Source organism: Archocentrus centrarchus, chromosome 1, assembly GCF_007364275.1.
Source record: "Archocentrus centrarchus isolate MPI-CPG fArcCen1 chromosome 1, fArcCen1, whole genome shotgun sequence".
In the NCBI taxonomy this organism is placed as follows: domain Eukaryota; kingdom Metazoa; phylum Chordata; class Actinopteri; order Cichliformes; family Cichlidae; genus Archocentrus; species Archocentrus centrarchus.
The window spans coordinates 17,536,216-17,552,944 of record NC_044346.1 but is presented as its reverse complement, the minus strand read 5'-3'; the positions used below and the strand labels follow the sequence as shown (position 1 = coordinate 17,552,944).

Sequence of the window (16,729 nt, the reverse complement as noted above, 5' to 3'; positions counted from 1 at the left end):
GGGTTCCTCTGCTTAGGCTGCTGCTCCCATGACCCATAAGCAGAATGGTTGGATCTATAAATATTTGGGCTATCTTGTTTGTTGACAAGTTGCTTAATACATTTGTTGTGAACTGCATATAGTGTGTGTGTACATACTCACTATACAACCTTAACAAATCTCTCAAAATATGAAAACCCCATGATGTACTGAGTGTTTGCTTAATACAGAATGATGAGGCTTCATGTCAGGCTTAATGCAAAATATAAGAAAACATCTATCTAATCTCTATGAGCTGACTGTCTTCTAAAGCCTGGTATTGCTTGAATCCACCTAACAGCACTCCCCCCCCTCTTACTCAAACTGAACAGTTTTGCAACACACAGTGCTGAGAAAAATGTAGGAGCACCATCTCTGGGGAACAGCAAAGAAAACAACACTGCATGCAATGGAAAGTGTTGGCTTAGTTTACAATAGTTGTATAATACAAACAGTGGTGGCCAAAGTACTGACATTCTGTACTTAAGTAGAAGTACAAGTACTTGTGTTAAAAACTACTCTGGTAAAAGTTGAAGTACTGGTTCAACTTCTGCACTCAAGTAAAAGTAAAAAAAGTACAGGCTCTAAAATCTACTCAAAGTAAGAAAGTAAAAGTAGCTCCTCGGAGGACGTTTCTACCTCTTTCTTACGTCTTTCTCCACCTGAGTGAAGTTATCGCTCATTCTTTGCTGTCCCTTAAAATACAGCAGCTGTTCTTTTAGCTAGCAGACACACTGTGTGACAAACTGCAGACACTTTTTTTGTCCTCTGCTTTTTCTGTCATTTATCTTCCTCGCCGTTCCGGCGTGCAGCCTCAATGTAAAGCGCAACTTCCTCCGGCTCTTTCCGGTCTCCGAGCGAGCGTTGTAGGAGCCTCTCCCTCCACTGTGTGGGGTGTCTGGTCCCTCCCTCCCGTCCTGTTGTTACAACTTCCAATAAAAAACCGCTTACAATCAAAAGCCGGCTCCCGCACAGACCGGAAATGCAAACGTTTCTCAGACACATTAAACCTAAAGTAACGAGCTTGTTTCGAAAATGTAAGAAGTAGAAAGTACAGATACTCGTGTAAAAATGTAGTGAGTAAAAGTAAAAAGTTGTCAGAAAATAAATACTCAAGTAAAGTACAGATACCTGAAAAATCTACTTAAGTACAGTAACGAAGTATTTGTACTTCGTTACTGTCCACCACTGAATGCAAAGGGCATCAAATGATTACTTTATTGTTTTTCTATTGTGTTTATATTAAGAAAATGATTGTAGCATTCCTTCCATTCTGAATGCCAATATGTTAGAACAGCTACAAGTTTCTAGTTCAGCTCTTCACTTGGGCAAAAATGAAAGGTTTAAAAGTGGGTGGATCATGATATTTCTCACTATAAAAACAAAATATTCTGACTTAGGTTAATGTGTTAAATGTAAACACTCATGAACACTTGAAAGCAGACCTCGTCTTGTTGTAAGGGGCAATTTCATTCCTGCCACATCAAGATATCCAGATTTTTCCAATTAGGATCGCTGGAGCCTTTACTTGTTAACTTTAGATAAAATCTGCATGGAAGAAGTACTGTGGTATTTGACTCCATCTGTTAAACTGAAGTCATGCCACAACAGGGATGTAAAGACAATTTATCTCTGGGCTGGGCTTAAAGGGACTAAACTATGTAAGTATTACTCTGGTTATAAAACACTGTGCAACAAATCTGAACGCGCTTACAGGAACTCAATAGCTCAAGCAGAATGAGTAACTGAACAGCAGAGCCTGCAGTGCAATGTTACTTCCTTCCACAGGAAAGACTGAGTTTCATTGTACGATAACATGTCTCACTTCCACAGAGCCTGTTGTGCTTCATTGCTTCCCTGCAGTTTGATGGACCCTTTCATGTGAGTTGCTGACACAGGTTTGCTCTCCTTCCTTGAGGTATGTGCCTTTCAGTCTTTTCACCAGTTTCATTTATAAACCTGCCATATTGCAAGGCAAAGAACAGAAAATTGATCATCCACATCTTGTCAAATCCAAGTTTCTGGACAATGTAATGTGCAACAGAACTTTTTTCTGTCCACATTTGATGTTTTCTTGAAGTCTGCAGAAGAAGAAGAAGCCAAAAATGGGGTCCAGGAGAAAAGTGCTCCTTGCTGCAATCATTTTCACAGCTGCCTTCTACAAAGTAAGAATTATCTTTCATGCAAACAAATATTAGAAGGCCAAAAAATAATTCCCTTAAAAATGTGTAATACATCTGATATCCCTCAATTAAAGGTGACTGCACAGGATGCAAGACTACTGGATGCTCTAAATCCCACAGATGTTGTAGATGACCAGTACAATGGATGCCGTAAAGAGGCCGTGAAGAAGTTCATCCAGTCAGACCTGTTAAAACAAGAACTAAATCACAGTGAAGGATTTCAGAAAGCCTGGAACAAAAGTAACAAGTGTTTGAAGCAGATCCCTGGAGGGCGTAAAGAGCATACTGCTGCACTTTCAGTCTATGCTCATGGGGATCCTGATTTCTTACAAACACTGAACAAAGCAATAGAGACGATGGGTGGAAATGTTAGCATCTATGAAAACCACTTCCACTTCAAGTCTCTTCATTTCCTGCTGATGGATTCCATGAAGCTGCTGAAGCCGAAGGAGTGCAAGACTTTCTATGTTTTTCAAGATGGTCAAAGCCAACCACGGTCAAAGAAAGGCTCCACAGTGAGATTTACAAGTTTCACCTCAGCTTATTCAAACTTTGAAGAGATAAAAAGATCTGAAGATCTTGCTGACAACATCATTTTAAATCTCACTTCTTGCTTCTTTGTCAACCTGAAAGACTATGTGTGCGATCAAACCCAGGATACAATACTTTTATCTCCAGCAGAAGTTTTCACTGTGGAGGAAACAGAAACAAAAACTACAGATGATGATGATGAATATGTTGAGATTGTTTTGAAACAGTCAGGACTGAAAAGCTTCCACAACTGTTACATCTTTTCACGGTAAGATTCAGATTCTCTCAATTAAAATAAAATATTTTGTGTGATGATTTAGAAAATGTTGATCTTGGAACTGCTTGGCTAACTTTCAGTGTGGTGTTAAAGATATAAATAATAAAATATCTGAAGAAGATCCAAAAAATATGAAATCCTTTATACAAAGACAAAAGTTAGTAAAGCATGCTTATGCTTTAAAAAATGTAGAGGAACACAAGTGGGAAAAATCATTGGGTGTGTCTGGAACTGTCTGTTGCTCTGTTATAAGTCAGTGCTTATTACTGCTGTCAGCGCACAGTAATAACTGGAGGATACTCAGCATTTCAAAACTCTGATAAACTCAGAGGCTTTCCCAACTGGAAAGCAGTGAAGTGAAATGAAGTGAAGTTACATGAAAAGTGGCAAAAACAGGAAACTGAAAAGTGAAGATTGTCTCTCCACGTCTCCAGTGGGGTTGGGTGTGGTTTGAGTAGTTTGGTCTGATGATGCAGACAGCAGCAGCAAACAAACCCATGTGTGTGTGTGTGTGTGTGTGCCAGCACATTTTACTTTAAAATTCCCTTTGCTTTTCCAATTCAGAGACTCAGGAGAGCAGGAGACTATCACAGAGCGAGACAGGTAAAGAATTATTATTATTATTATTGTTCTTATTATCCATCAACAACAGTAATCTCTCTCTTTGTTTCCATCTCTGTAGGTCTCCTCCAGCTGTTGTCTCCACCCTGTGGCTTGTGTCAGTGCTTGTGGCCTTATCTTCTTTTTCTTTAGCTGTTTAGCAAAAATAGTTATCAGAGTTTTCTGAGTGTTATCATCTACAGTACTGCTTTGTCGATCCTGTAAGCGCAGCAAATTTTGAGATCTACCAAATAAGGTGTTGCAGTAGGCTGCCAAAAATATAGTCAAATATAGTTTTCTGCTTCTGTCATATGGACAGAATTCTTATTTTCTTTATGCATGTCAGAAAAATATACAGTATACTTTATTATTTCTCGTTAAGTATTGTGCGACTTTAAAGGATAAGAAGAGGGAACATGCAGCAAATGTTCTCAGATGGATTCAGACTGAGTGTTCTGGAGTTCATGATGGGAAACCTCAACGCTTCACAGCAGGAGTGTTTCCAGAAATTTTCAATGGGCTTGCACGAGAGGATCAAATACAAGGCAGAGAGGCACATAGGAAATCAAATATTTGTGCAGGAAGTTGGTGTACAATACACTGGGTTCAGTATTCAGGCTCATGTGCAGCCACACCCAGTGCCACCTACAAATAAACAGTGAGTCTGACAGAGGAACTGAATCTTTGAACCATAAACTGAATTCAATATTGTAGGTTCATTAAACTTCTGTCTTCTTGTGGAACTTTCTCTCAAAATCAGTGAACTTATTTTTACAGTTTCAGCAGTGAATATTTTCCAGGCAGTGGAGATTTTTAAGTTGAACATGTTTACAACAATTTTGGATGTATTTATATCTGTAAAACCTATTACTAGATGATATGTTTTGAGCTGCCTTTTTTTTTTTTTGGAGCCACCAGCCGTTACGGTCAGCAACGCGCTTCCTTCCAAACTGCTTCTGATGATAGCATGCCTTAATGTGTCTGTTTCCCTGTCAAATAAACAACATGCAAAATATAAAAGGCTTTGCAATGAATTTAATCTGATCAGACAAACAGTTTACCCACAAATAATCTGATTTTCTCAAGTTACATTTAAGAAGTCCAGCAAGTCCTCCAGATAACACATCACTGGTCCCGCAGCAGGGCAATAATTACTGTCTAAATGTAGCGCTCATAGTTAGACTACACATTAGTGAAATAAAAGCTGACACACAAACATTTACTGTAAAGGCTAAATATTATTTGTGTTCATGTGTGAGTCAGAACCTAAATTTTTAAATATAATACTTGCATACTGTAGTACACCAATATGCAAAAAAATTAATTAATTAAAAAAAATAAGGTCACATGGCACGTTTCCTGCAACTAACAGCAACGACATCAGCAAGCACTTGCGAATTTATATTACATACATAAAATGCAAATAACATCTGAACACTTTCACCATCTGTGTCACTAAAACAGACTTAAAGACATTAGAGCAACATATTGAAGTTAATCAGATTCACTGAGCAACAGTCCAATCCATTACATAAACGGCAGCTCTTTGTCAGCAAACAAATACAAGAAATTCTACATCTGAAGATGTCAGCAATGTTAAGTGTTAATATGGTCAGAATAAACTGGTCAAATGGAGATTTTTCGACTTCCTCTTCATTCAAGTGTTCCCTGTTTACCTCTGGGTATCAACATTGAAAATAGATAATTTCTTTGCTATGCAGTTCTTAAGTAATTAAAGGAAATACAATTATATGTATGTATTTAGTGCCACTGTAAAAACACCACATATTATATCTTGCATGATTACATCCTTTTGTTTGTTTACTCAAATAAACTCTAGTTTCATGTATGTAAACAAAACTAAAAAGCTGAACATGTAATAAAATAAATCAAATCAGGTAAACTTTAAAAAAAAAAAAAAGAAAAAACAGTGGAAGGCATCAATTTTAATGTATGATGTATCAGATACAATATTTACATATAGATACATTCATGATACCTCTCCCTCTTAAAAGTAATTTTTTAATGAAAGTTTTATTTTTGCCCAAATCAGTATATTTTCAATGTTTGGTTCAGTTTTTTTTCGTCTTTTCTGAAAAACCTGAAAAAAAACCGACTTAGGCTGTTATTTTAAGACGGTGACAATATCTAAAAATCAGGAAGATCTACAAAAGTATCCAAATAAATAAACATACATAAATAAATCTGATTATGATGTCTGTATGTTCAAATTGGATTAATGTACCGTTTCTTCTCAGTCAGATATCAGTGACAACCGCTCAATAAACACGCCAAATCAGCAGCGAAGCTACAACTACTCTGATATTTTTTAAACCACCAGCATACAGGTGTCTTTTTCAGCCAAGCTGTGTGTCACAGCTCTCACTCTGCATGCCCCTTCCTGCTGCACAGAAGAAAAAACAAACAAAAAAAACCCACTCAAAATAAATTTTAAAAAATCCAGTGTTGAGCTGGAGTGCTCAGTGGAAAAACCAAAAACTTAACTGTCTTTATTATTCAGCTCAGAGTTGGGTTTTGACCTGTTTCCACGAGTGCTCTTGTCTTTGCTCAGGATGCTGGTGCACACGCTGCTCTGGTGACACGGTCGAAGTCTTGCATTTTGGAGCTCCAGCTCATCGTAGCTCGACACCCGGACAAAGGGACACCAGCGGAAAACCTGCTTGAAACCAGCCCGGAACCTGCAGCCAATCAACCGCTCACATGTAGTTATGCTCTCATGCAGGGGCGCAGCTATATACTTTCTGAGGTGTATGCGGACACATTTTTAGGCGCCCCCCACCCCTGGGGGGGTGGGGGTGGGGGTGGTAATGCTAATTAACAAGCTAATACTAACCGCTAAAAGCTGCTCCCGCTTGTTAATTGAGTGAAGGGGCCTACACATGTAACCAGAAAGCACATCTAAAGCCTAATAACAGTCTTTGTGTACCTGTAGTTATATTTCTGGAGGTGCATGTCATTTTTCCTTGAAGGCCATTCACAGCTCCGCTGGTGCTGAAACCTAATGTTTGACTATGGCTTTCTGAATACAACTATCGATTATTTTAGGAATCGAGTATTGTATCGATTATTCCATCAATTAATCAAGTAATCGGATAAGAAATAATTTTTCATACTGTCAATTCATCTGCACATTTTAACTTCCGTACTGCAGTTTTTCTCTATGTCACATGTGTCAGACTCAAGGTCTGCGGGCCACTTCCGGCCCACGATCTAATTTTATACGGCCAGCAAGATGATTTCATATAGTTATTATTAATAGTCCGCAGTTAAATGTGCTCCCACCACTTATGCTACAAATTACACGCACTGCAACAGCTGCTTGCAGGCCAAGAACTGTGTGCTAACCCGTTTTCCGTATTGCCGATTGATCAGTGATCAGCGGATAAAACATCGATCAGCACTTTTTACAGTGACATTTAAGCTGCCTGACACCCCAAAAAATGACCCAACGAAAAGTGGAAAACAGGGATTTTCCAAACAGGTGGGAGGCAAAAGACCTGAACGCTGACATCGGAGGTAAACCAGCTGTGTCTTTTCCTCACTTGCGCTACGGGGAATAGAGCGGATTGGTGGGACAGATACGGGAAAAGATGAAGAGGAGACCTGCACAGGTGAGCTGAGAGTGCATCACTGCGTCACACAGCAGGAAACGCTGCAGCAAAGTCCTGAAGACAGAACGCGTCATAAACACCGTAATACAGACAGGGACCTTTGTAAGAGGCAAAGGTTTAAATTGTGGCAGTTTCAGTCTTTTCTGGAGTAAATAGTTTCTGAATTTGGTGACGCGCCTTATTACACAGGTGCGATGAGCTGCCTGAGGAAATCTGTCAGTTCACAAAAAGTGAAGGAAAAGCCTCAGCAGGGCTCCGGGATGAAAGGTGGCTGAGAGCTTTTCTCATGAAGCATCATAATGCGTCCCTGCAGCTTTGGGGACTGGACCGCGTGGTTACGAGTCTCCACCGCTGTGTTTGCAGCTGCGCTATTTGCTGTGGACACACTGCGCAGTTTATGCAGCGTTTTTCCGACTGTGAAGCGCAGAAATTCACATTACAGTTTTTAACCTGAAAAATTTGCAACTTTTCATCAGTTTGAAATATATTCATTTTTCCTGATGTGATTTTTGAAGAATATTTTTATTTATTTTATTTTATTTGTTGAGGAAAAGCTGCTGTATTCTGGCCATTCAAATTTATTTTACTGATTTAAATAATTATTTTTAATCCTGTTCGGCCCGCGACTAAGAATGTGTCTTCAATTTTGGCCCGTCCTGTGATTGACAGCCTTACTCTACGTGAAACAAACAGCGGTGGATAGAGCAGCTACAAAGTTCTCTGTTCTTCATGCTGGTTGTCATTTCGATTTCTGAAGCCATGAAATCAAGTGCGCATGACCTTAGGGACACCAAACGTGCACACTGTGAACTTTCCCTGCGCTGTGCTAGATTGTAAATTGCAGTGAAATAATACAGGCGCAAGTAGCGATAAAAGCAGCGATCTATCCGGTGCTGAGTCCGCGGGGTTGGCTCCTGTTTGCTAAATGCAGAGACAGCAGAGCTCGAAAGTGAAGCGTCTCAGCCCGGCGCGGCGCCTTGCGATCAACCGCTAGCTAGAACACTACACACACAAAACGCACCATCCGCATCCTCTCAACGTTTACTGTGTTCATGTGTGCAGATCACTTATTCATGGACTTATAAAATACAAGACTTCTATGACATAACTTACCGACTGTCTTTAAATGGGACAGGAGGAGGGGAGGTGAAGGAGCACAGGGGCGCCTAATCAGCGCAGCGCCTCTGTTATTGATCATGTCATATGCACAGCTGTTAAATACAGAAAATGCAACAAGAGAAATATTTTTCCACATCGTTTTGGCGCCCCCCTCGTGTGTGGCGCCCCTACGCATTGCATATAGTGCATACCCCCTTTTTGCGCCACTGCTCTCATGTGTGTTGCTGAGGTTGTGGGGCAGACTGATTTGGACTCACCTGCTATTGAGGCAGCAGTAGATGATCGGATTGTACATGGTGGAGCTCATTGCCAGCCACAGCACTGACAGGTAAACCTGCTGGATGTACTTCCACTTGCTCAGATGCTTGTTGAGACCCGTCACAATGAAGTAGACGTGATACGGCAGCCAGCACAGGGCAAAGGTAACCACTACAATAATCATCATCTTCACCACCTGCAGGACAAAAGCCACCAGCAGGAGAGCAAATCAGCAGGTGGGCTTTTTTTTTCTCCCTCAGAAGACATTTTGACATTTCACAGGAAAGCAGAAAAGAAGAGACACCAGTAATAAAATGAATGATGGCTTAATTCCGTTTAGCCGCTTCTATTTCTGGGTGCTGGTATTTTACATGCTGGCTCACTGTCACCCTGTCATGTCACGCTGGGGCACTTGAAAAGAACAGAGCCTTCATTAGTGTCATTAGTGACACCTGTGATTTTCCTGCTGTCAAAATGCTGCAAATGGGTCAATTTTACAGCACAGTGATTTCTGACAAACAGCCTTCTTCAGTGTGCAAAATGGTAAAAGTACTGTGAACACAGATGAGTTTGTAACATGAGAAGAAGTGTTTTCAAGGAGAGAACATGCTGGTATCACAAAACAACACAAAAGCCTTGTCCAGGAAATGATGTGGTAAACTGTGTCTTGCTGTTTTTCATGAATGCCTCACCTATATGTGGCATCTACACACGGGCCAATACAACATGGACAAAATAAAGCCTATTTAGACTCATTACAAGTTGTAACTGTAGCACCACAAAATATTCCATTTTTATGTAGAACAATTCTTCAGCAGCCATGCAAAAGAAATGACTTATCAGAAAACATAGCCTTTTGGATAAATTATAGAATATTTAAAGAAGATCATCAACTAGACAATTACCAGTTATTATTATTATCAGTGATCCCACTCGGTGTTAGTTGACGAGGTTCAGATATGGGGCGGGTGGAATTCCAGTTATGCTGAATATACTTGGCATTTATGTACACTTTGCAGCTTTGGAATGAATATCATTATTTGTTTGAATGCGGTAACATATGCCAGAAGATAGAAATGTATATATATATATATATATATATATATATATATATATATATATATATATATATATATACACACATATATGTGTGTATATATTAGATTGAGACCAAATGTATATGAGATGGAGAAGCTGTATAACTCTAAAGATGTTGCTGTGAGGCACAAACTTGCAAAGTTTTTTTTAAAGAAATTGTATTTGCATGTGGACGTGGGTAATCTGCTGAATCTTCTTTGTTTTCTTTCTGGTGTGTGAATGACCTCTTGCCTTGTTTGAGTAATTCTTCTCTTTTATCCCAGAAGGGTTTAATAAGAAGGAGAATAAAGAATAAAGAAAGAATTTTAAAAAAAATCAAATCAGGAATAAAGCTGCTTTGTTTGCCTCTTGGGACAGTGAAACAAAAATCTACAGCTGAGATGTCAGAGCCCAGAAAAACAAATACTTGCTGCTGCGTCTGTGAGTGCCTCAGATTTTACCTTTTCATCTATTCACTGTTTTTGCTCTCTTTTGGTCTAACATAGCAGTTACAGTAACTTTTCTTCTTTGTTTTTTAGCTGGCTGCTTGTTTATTACATTATCGCCACCTTAAATCAACTTTGTCACACTGATTGATTATTGTAAACTTTTAAAATATCTCTGCCCGCATCCTAAACATCATGTTTAGCAGGAGAAATATCAAATCATAAGTTCAAACAGCTTTCTAAATGTCCCTAAAGTGTTCAAAGTTTGACACTGTGGCAACTCTGATGCACGTTGTTGGAAATAATGAGTTTATTGACCACTTCTCTTCATTCCAATCACAGTTTCTATTCATCGAGTCCAGGATGGCTGCCATGAGGAGAGGGAAAGGTCAGGGATGACGCACCAGACCCAGGAGGTTTCAGGTAGGACAGAAGAGAGAGAGCACCACAGAACGCATCAGTGAGTTACAGCACAATGTAGAGCTGTGGGGGGTTAAAAGGACCAGGGAGGTATTCATCAGCAGAAGCTCATCTGCAACATGATGTTTTCTTATCTGACATGCAAATATGGCTAAAATTATACATAAAATAATTGGTATCAAACTGATTTCTGTAGCTGGGTCAAAGACAAAGAAAAATTGCAGTTCGTTTCACAGATTTATTCTTTTTAATTCCAGCCAACACATCCTTAATCAATGAATACCTCCAGTGTCTGACCTTTGGGCTCTCTTTTTGAATAATCCTACATGAAGCATTTATCAATGAACTGACGCTAATCCCAGGCCTGTCGTGATAGATGCTCGTCATGACATCTGTGATGACCTTAATCCCTGTTCAACCCAACCCTCGGAGTAGCTGCTGCAAAGCACAGTGTGTGGCTGCCTGGCTGTGGAGTAAATCGATTGCCTCCGGATCCCACCCTATCCTATCCAGATGTGGTCATTTCCCTTACTTCTGTGTGATCAGGATGCTTCAGTGGGTTGTGTTTGCAAAGGTCAACATTAGTGCTTGCCAATACAGAGATAGCTTGTACCGGTACATTTGCTCTGTGTGTAGTTTTCAGATAAAAGCAGAGGCACTGCTGCGTCACATTTTACTGATCAAAGCTGAAAGCGGTCGGCGGACACACTCATATTTTTTTTTCCACAGGCTTGTTCATTGTTTTTGGTTTCCTTTAAAATCAGCAGAAGTCAAATCAAACATCTGCACCCTCATCGCTGTTGTGCACAAGTACAGGGTCCCTGCTCCAGGGATATTTTAATGCAGTATTAACACAAAGCATTTAAACATTTTTTTGCACATTGTATCAAATTTAAGATGGTAAGACTGTGCATGTTAAACTACACTTAAAGAGCTGGTGGTTTTTTGCTCTGTTTTAAATGTGAAATGGAGAAATAAGTTTATAGTTTCTGTCTTGGTTAGCTCCCATAAATTTAGACTGTGCAAAGTTTGTCTTTTCTGTAATCTGTTTACATTACAACCATTATTAATAAAAAAGTGTTAAGGCAGAAGGGCAGAGGATGAATGCATTAAATGAACATGATGATTACCTTCCTTTTAGCCTGTAGCTGTCCTTGATAGTTATCAGATGAATCTCCAGGGATCTCACTCCCCCACAACGTCACCCCCACAATGGTGTAGGTGATGCCCATCACCACTAAGGGTAGTATGTAGACCAGAACTGTAACTATGATATGATACCTGTGCAAATAATGAAGCAGATGCCAAGAGCTTTAAAAGGGTCAAAGCAAAAGGTGTAGTTGGAGTGGTTGTGAGACATGTTATGAGAAACAAGATCATTCAAATCTGAATTGATAAGTATGGTTAAGCTTGAAGCAATGTCAATGTGGTCTCACATGAAGGAGTCTTCGGCCATGCGGGGCCAGGACACGTAGCAAATAGTCCTGTGGGGCAGAGTTCGGATGGTGGAGAAGTAGCAGAGCGGGAAGGCCAGAACCACAGCCAGGCTCCAGATACAGACAATGACTCCCATAGTGGCTTTGGCAGGCAGACGAGGCTTCATAGGATGGATGATTGCCATGTACCTGCAGCCGAGAGGCCACAGCATAGTGAGTGAGTGAGCTGAGCTGCGGTTAACACTCACAAGCATCTGTTTATTCATGTTAGGTAGGATGCAGTCCTGAGCCATAAACATGGGCATTTGTACAATAAGTATGGGCATCGTGTAGCAAAATACTATACATATATATAATGTGAAAATGACAAATTACATCACTGAGAACATCTCATTAGACCCATATTCATTTGAATTTTCATTTTCAGGCATTTAACTATATTAGTTGTGACTTGTTTTAAAAGTCAGATTAATGATTGCCAAAATCTAAAAGTTTTATAACTTAAAAATATATATTTATTGACCAAATTCAAACTAAACAAAGCAGGAAACAATAGAAAATAACTTGGGACTATTGTATATGTGCATCTGATGGACAGCAATAATAATAATCTTAAAATAATTTGAACTGAATCAGTTTGATGTGAAAGAATAATTTCTGGATAAAGTAAGGATACAGGACAGGTGATCGTAAAAAGACATCACTAATAACGCTTTCATGACTCTCTGGCTTTAAATCGAAACAGTCATACCTGTCGATGGCTATCGCGGTCATAGAGTAGATGCTGGCAAACACGGCGGTGACAGGAAAGAAGTTGTGAAACCGGCAGTACACCTGCCCGAAGTACCACTCTCCGTGAGCCGCGTAGATGAAGTTGATGAGCGTGTTGAACGCGGCCATGGAAACGTCGGAGAAAGCCAAGTTCAGCAGGAAATAGTTGGTGACGGTCCTCATCCGCTTGTGCGCCAGAATAATCCAAATCACTATCAGGTTCCCGAAGACCGCCACCGCCAGCACCGTGCTGTAAGCCACCGACCACAGCGCGACGCGCCACGGAGGCTGCACAAACTGGTTGGTCAGACTTCTGGTTGTGTTTTCCATTCCTCAAGTGTCCTCAGTCGGATCTGTTTCACTCAGTCCACTGCTGGCAGACTACAAAGATGCGCCTCAGACGCGCAACGTGCCCGCAGGACATGTGACCGGTGAGGCACAGAGAGTGGTCCTGATGCAGTAACTCCCTGCCATCATTCACGGGGACACAAATAGAACATATAAAGTCACCGTTTGTGTTTTTCATGTCTTTGGCCTGCATGATCATTGATAAATCTACAAAAAAAAAAAAATGCGTGCAAGCTTTTAAGAACAAATTAACACTCTGTTATTATACACGTGTTTATTATTAGGATTGATCAATTACTCATATTATTTGTCCATGTGGCTGTTTTCCAAAGTAAAATGAGTGGCTTAAACTCAACCTGACACCCAAATGTAACCAACAAGCAAATAGCCATATATCGTGGTCATCAGCAGCTTTTGAGAAGGATAACGCATCCTGGATTCAAAATGTTTTAGTTTTTTGTTGTTTTTTAAGCTCTTTTGATGGTATAGATATGAGCTTAAAAAAAAAAAGACCTACAAATTTAAATACAATTTTAAATGCTTTTATGCTTATGACGTGGTCACGTTTACTCCAAAAAACGTGAAAAACTCGAAGGCTTGCAATGCAGATGCTATTACCTGTATGAAATATTAATTAGCCAATGGCTAGACACTTCCTGGACTGCCATAACAGTATCCCATCCATATTACAAGCCTTTGGAATTTATCACATTCCTCTTTTCATTAGAAGAAGTGACAAAGGAGTTTTAACCAAAGGGATGGTTTCTGGTTTTTATAAATTACAGACACTAAATGCACTGGCTTAAGTGAGGACTTAGATCTTACTGTTAACACCCTTTTGGACTCCTGCACCTGGTCCAGGTTTTAAAAGTTCCTCCTGTTGGTGGAACCACAGGTGGACGCTTACGCCTGGTGGAACGCCACAAGAAAGATCCAATTCTCAAGCTTGCTGGAGTGTTTAAGAGTAAATGCAGTTTCAGTTTTAAGTGCATGCCTCAAAGTTCTTTGTGTCATGTGTGGGCTGTGTGGCAGGGAGGGGATGGATCCAAATGCAGGACACGAGACAAAAACTAAACTCAAAACAGCTTTATTTGCTGAGGGCCTGAATGATACAAAACACAAAAACTCAAAATCTCAACCAAGGCTAAACTAAACATGAAGCCTGGGAGAAAATGAAAAAACAAATCACTAAACTAGAAAAACACACAGCTAAGGAGGGGAAACACTGATGACACCACAACAAAGAACAGAGAAAACCTGAGGGATTAAACACACAAGGAAATCAGGAAGAGTGGAAACAACAGGGAACAACAGGTGAAGCAAATGAAACTAATAACACAGAGGAAGTGAAACTAAACACAAAGACTGTCAAAATAAAATAGGAAGTGATTCACCACGATGCACACGCAGACTTAACAAAACATGAGGACTAGGATACACAGAACCCAAATACCCAACACAAGGAACCCACCCGAAGGGAGACTAAACAAAGAAGGGCCAAGACATGGACAAAACACAGGAACACAGGGAAGACCAGGACAAAGGGAAATCAGAAAAACATACAAATAACTAAATAACAGAACAACAACCATAACACACTGAGGATCTAAACTGTGAGAAAAGCCAAGAAACACAACCCAAACAATACAACAAAACAGAACTTCACAAAAGAACTCAAAACACTGGGCCACCAGCCCTGGACCATGACACTTTGTTGTTTTCGCTCATATTTTAATCAAAACTTCAAAAATCAGTTTAATTCTAAAGGCACAAAAATGTTGATGCAGCGTTCGCTCTGTCTGAAGCTTTAAATCAGCCTGAGGGTGATACTGTTAAATCCTTAATAGCTGTTTCATCTGAAGCAAAGCTTATGGTGGTGGATTTTATGGGTTTGTCTGTATTATGTAATAGGTTCAACCACTGTGAGAACCCATAGGCTAGCCTGACTTAACAGGTCATATTTATAGAATTGTTTATAGAGAATAAAGTTCAGTAAATCCTTTAAGTGTTGAATATAGTTAAGCTCTTTAGGCTGCTGCATATTTCCTGTGTAAAGTTAGGACAAAATCATCCCAAATTTTGGATGTAGCACTCCTGTCCTATATCTAAAATGACCTAAAATGTTCTATAAAGTATCCTGAGTCAGTTTTCTGTCTGTGGGATAAACTTTTTCCTGACAGCAGATTAAAAACAATAACTATATTTTTTTTTTCATAAAAAATGCTTCTACCCTTCGTTGCCACATCACTAGAAGTCTCTGTTGATTTTAATGTTGTCACATCATGATGATTGAGAGCAAACTGCTGTTGCACCCAAAAAGTTGTTAATAAAAATGGAAATTAAAAAATGAATGAAAACATTACTTTGTGTATTAGCTGAACAAAAAAAAAAAACAACTTATTCTATAACAAAATAATGTTTTTAGCATTTTCTCTGCAAAGTGTTCCTGTAGACACGCATTCAATCCTCCACACTGGCTCATAAAATTTACAGAAAATATATAGTCACTGACTCAGGCTGTATAACTAAAGAAAATAATGTATGAACTATTAAAAAGATGGGTGCATCAGGAGGACTGAAGTCTGTGTTTCTGAAATCTAGCCTTTGACTCTGCTATTGCTGAGTGTTGCATTATTAACCTCAGTATGTATAATATTAATTAAAGAAGTTATTTGATGTGTTGCCATGAATGCATCAGAGCAAAGAGCACTTTGAGCATCTTGCTTTTATGAGCTCCATTGTAATGTGGGTTGTTTCATTTCCATATTATTACTGTTTTACAAAGTGGCATCCCTTTAACTAAAAATTTGTTACTATTATATATTTATTTATTGAAAGGTTGCACTCTGCTGGGTTTTATCAAAGAGACTGTCTGCCGTTCTAAGCTACGCACACTGAGAAAAGACCAAAAGAAAGTCTGAAGGTCAGAGAGTCTGTTTCCTCTCAGCAAGAACTCATTACCCAGAGGCCACCTCTTCGGGGCCACTCCCTGTCTAAAATGTCAGTGTTCAAAACTCTTGTAAACACGCCCTGGCTTCCATACCAAAAAGGTCGCAAGCTATTTAGTAACAGCTGATAGTATCATTAACTGTACCCTAAATTGTTACCTGCTTTTTGTATTGAATAATTCAGGCATCATTTATTTACTAGGGAGCAACAACAGGGGGTGTGGGTGGGTGTCTGATCTCTGTGTGAAGTTTGATCAGTGAGAACCAAATCACAGCAGAATGGGCTGAGAACAGGAACTTGACCCAGTCGGCTGAATAAACTTTTAAAGATGCTTTTTTATCATTTTGTTCTTAATAATAATCATAGTTGGATATGTGTGACATGTATTGTGTCTAGCATTTGAGAACAGCTTGAAACTGGGTAGTACACTAACAATGAACGTCTGCTTACTCTGAATCATCTAAGTAACAGTTACATTCTCATTCAATAATAGTAGTAAGCTATTTACCATGTGGCTCAAACATTACACTCATTTAATGTCAGTGTAATGGTGTCAAAACCAAAACCTTGAAGAAATCTCTTTAGGGTTTTATATATATATATATATATATATATATATATATATATATATTAGGGGGTGGGACTCGATTAAAAAAAATAATCG

General features: G+C 39.3%; 2 protein-coding genes across 2 annotated transcripts; one reads left to right on the top strand and one right to left on the bottom strand.

The window, feature by feature from the left end:
* Window positions 1-1,769: 1,769 nt before the first annotated feature.
* On the top strand, window positions 1,770-4,559 carry LOC115784494 (ecto-ADP-ribosyltransferase 5-like). The gene is made up of 5 exons (XM_030735733.1): window positions 1,770-1,936; window positions 2,099-2,183; window positions 2,276-3,000; window positions 3,574-3,612; window positions 3,692-4,559. The coding sequence occupies exons 2-5, from the start codon at window positions 2,124-2,126 to the stop codon at window positions 3,768-3,770; spliced, it is 903 nt and encodes a 300-aa protein (XP_030591593.1). The 5' UTR covers window positions 1,770-1,936; window positions 2,099-2,123; the 3' UTR covers window positions 3,771-4,559.
* A 1,331-nt stretch (window positions 4,560-5,890) lies between these two features.
* On the bottom strand, window positions 5,891-13,098 carry LOC115784485 (neuromedin-K receptor-like). The gene is made up of 5 exons (XM_030735724.1): window positions 12,749-13,098; window positions 11,998-12,186; window positions 11,692-11,842; window positions 8,618-8,814; window positions 5,891-6,308 (listed from the first exon to the last, which is right to left on the bottom strand). The coding sequence occupies exons 1-5, from the start codon at window positions 13,096-13,098 to the stop codon at window positions 6,110-6,112; spliced, it is 1,086 nt and encodes a 361-aa protein (XP_030591584.1). The 3' UTR covers window positions 5,891-6,109.
* Between the last annotated feature and the right edge of the window lie 3,631 nt (window positions 13,099-16,729).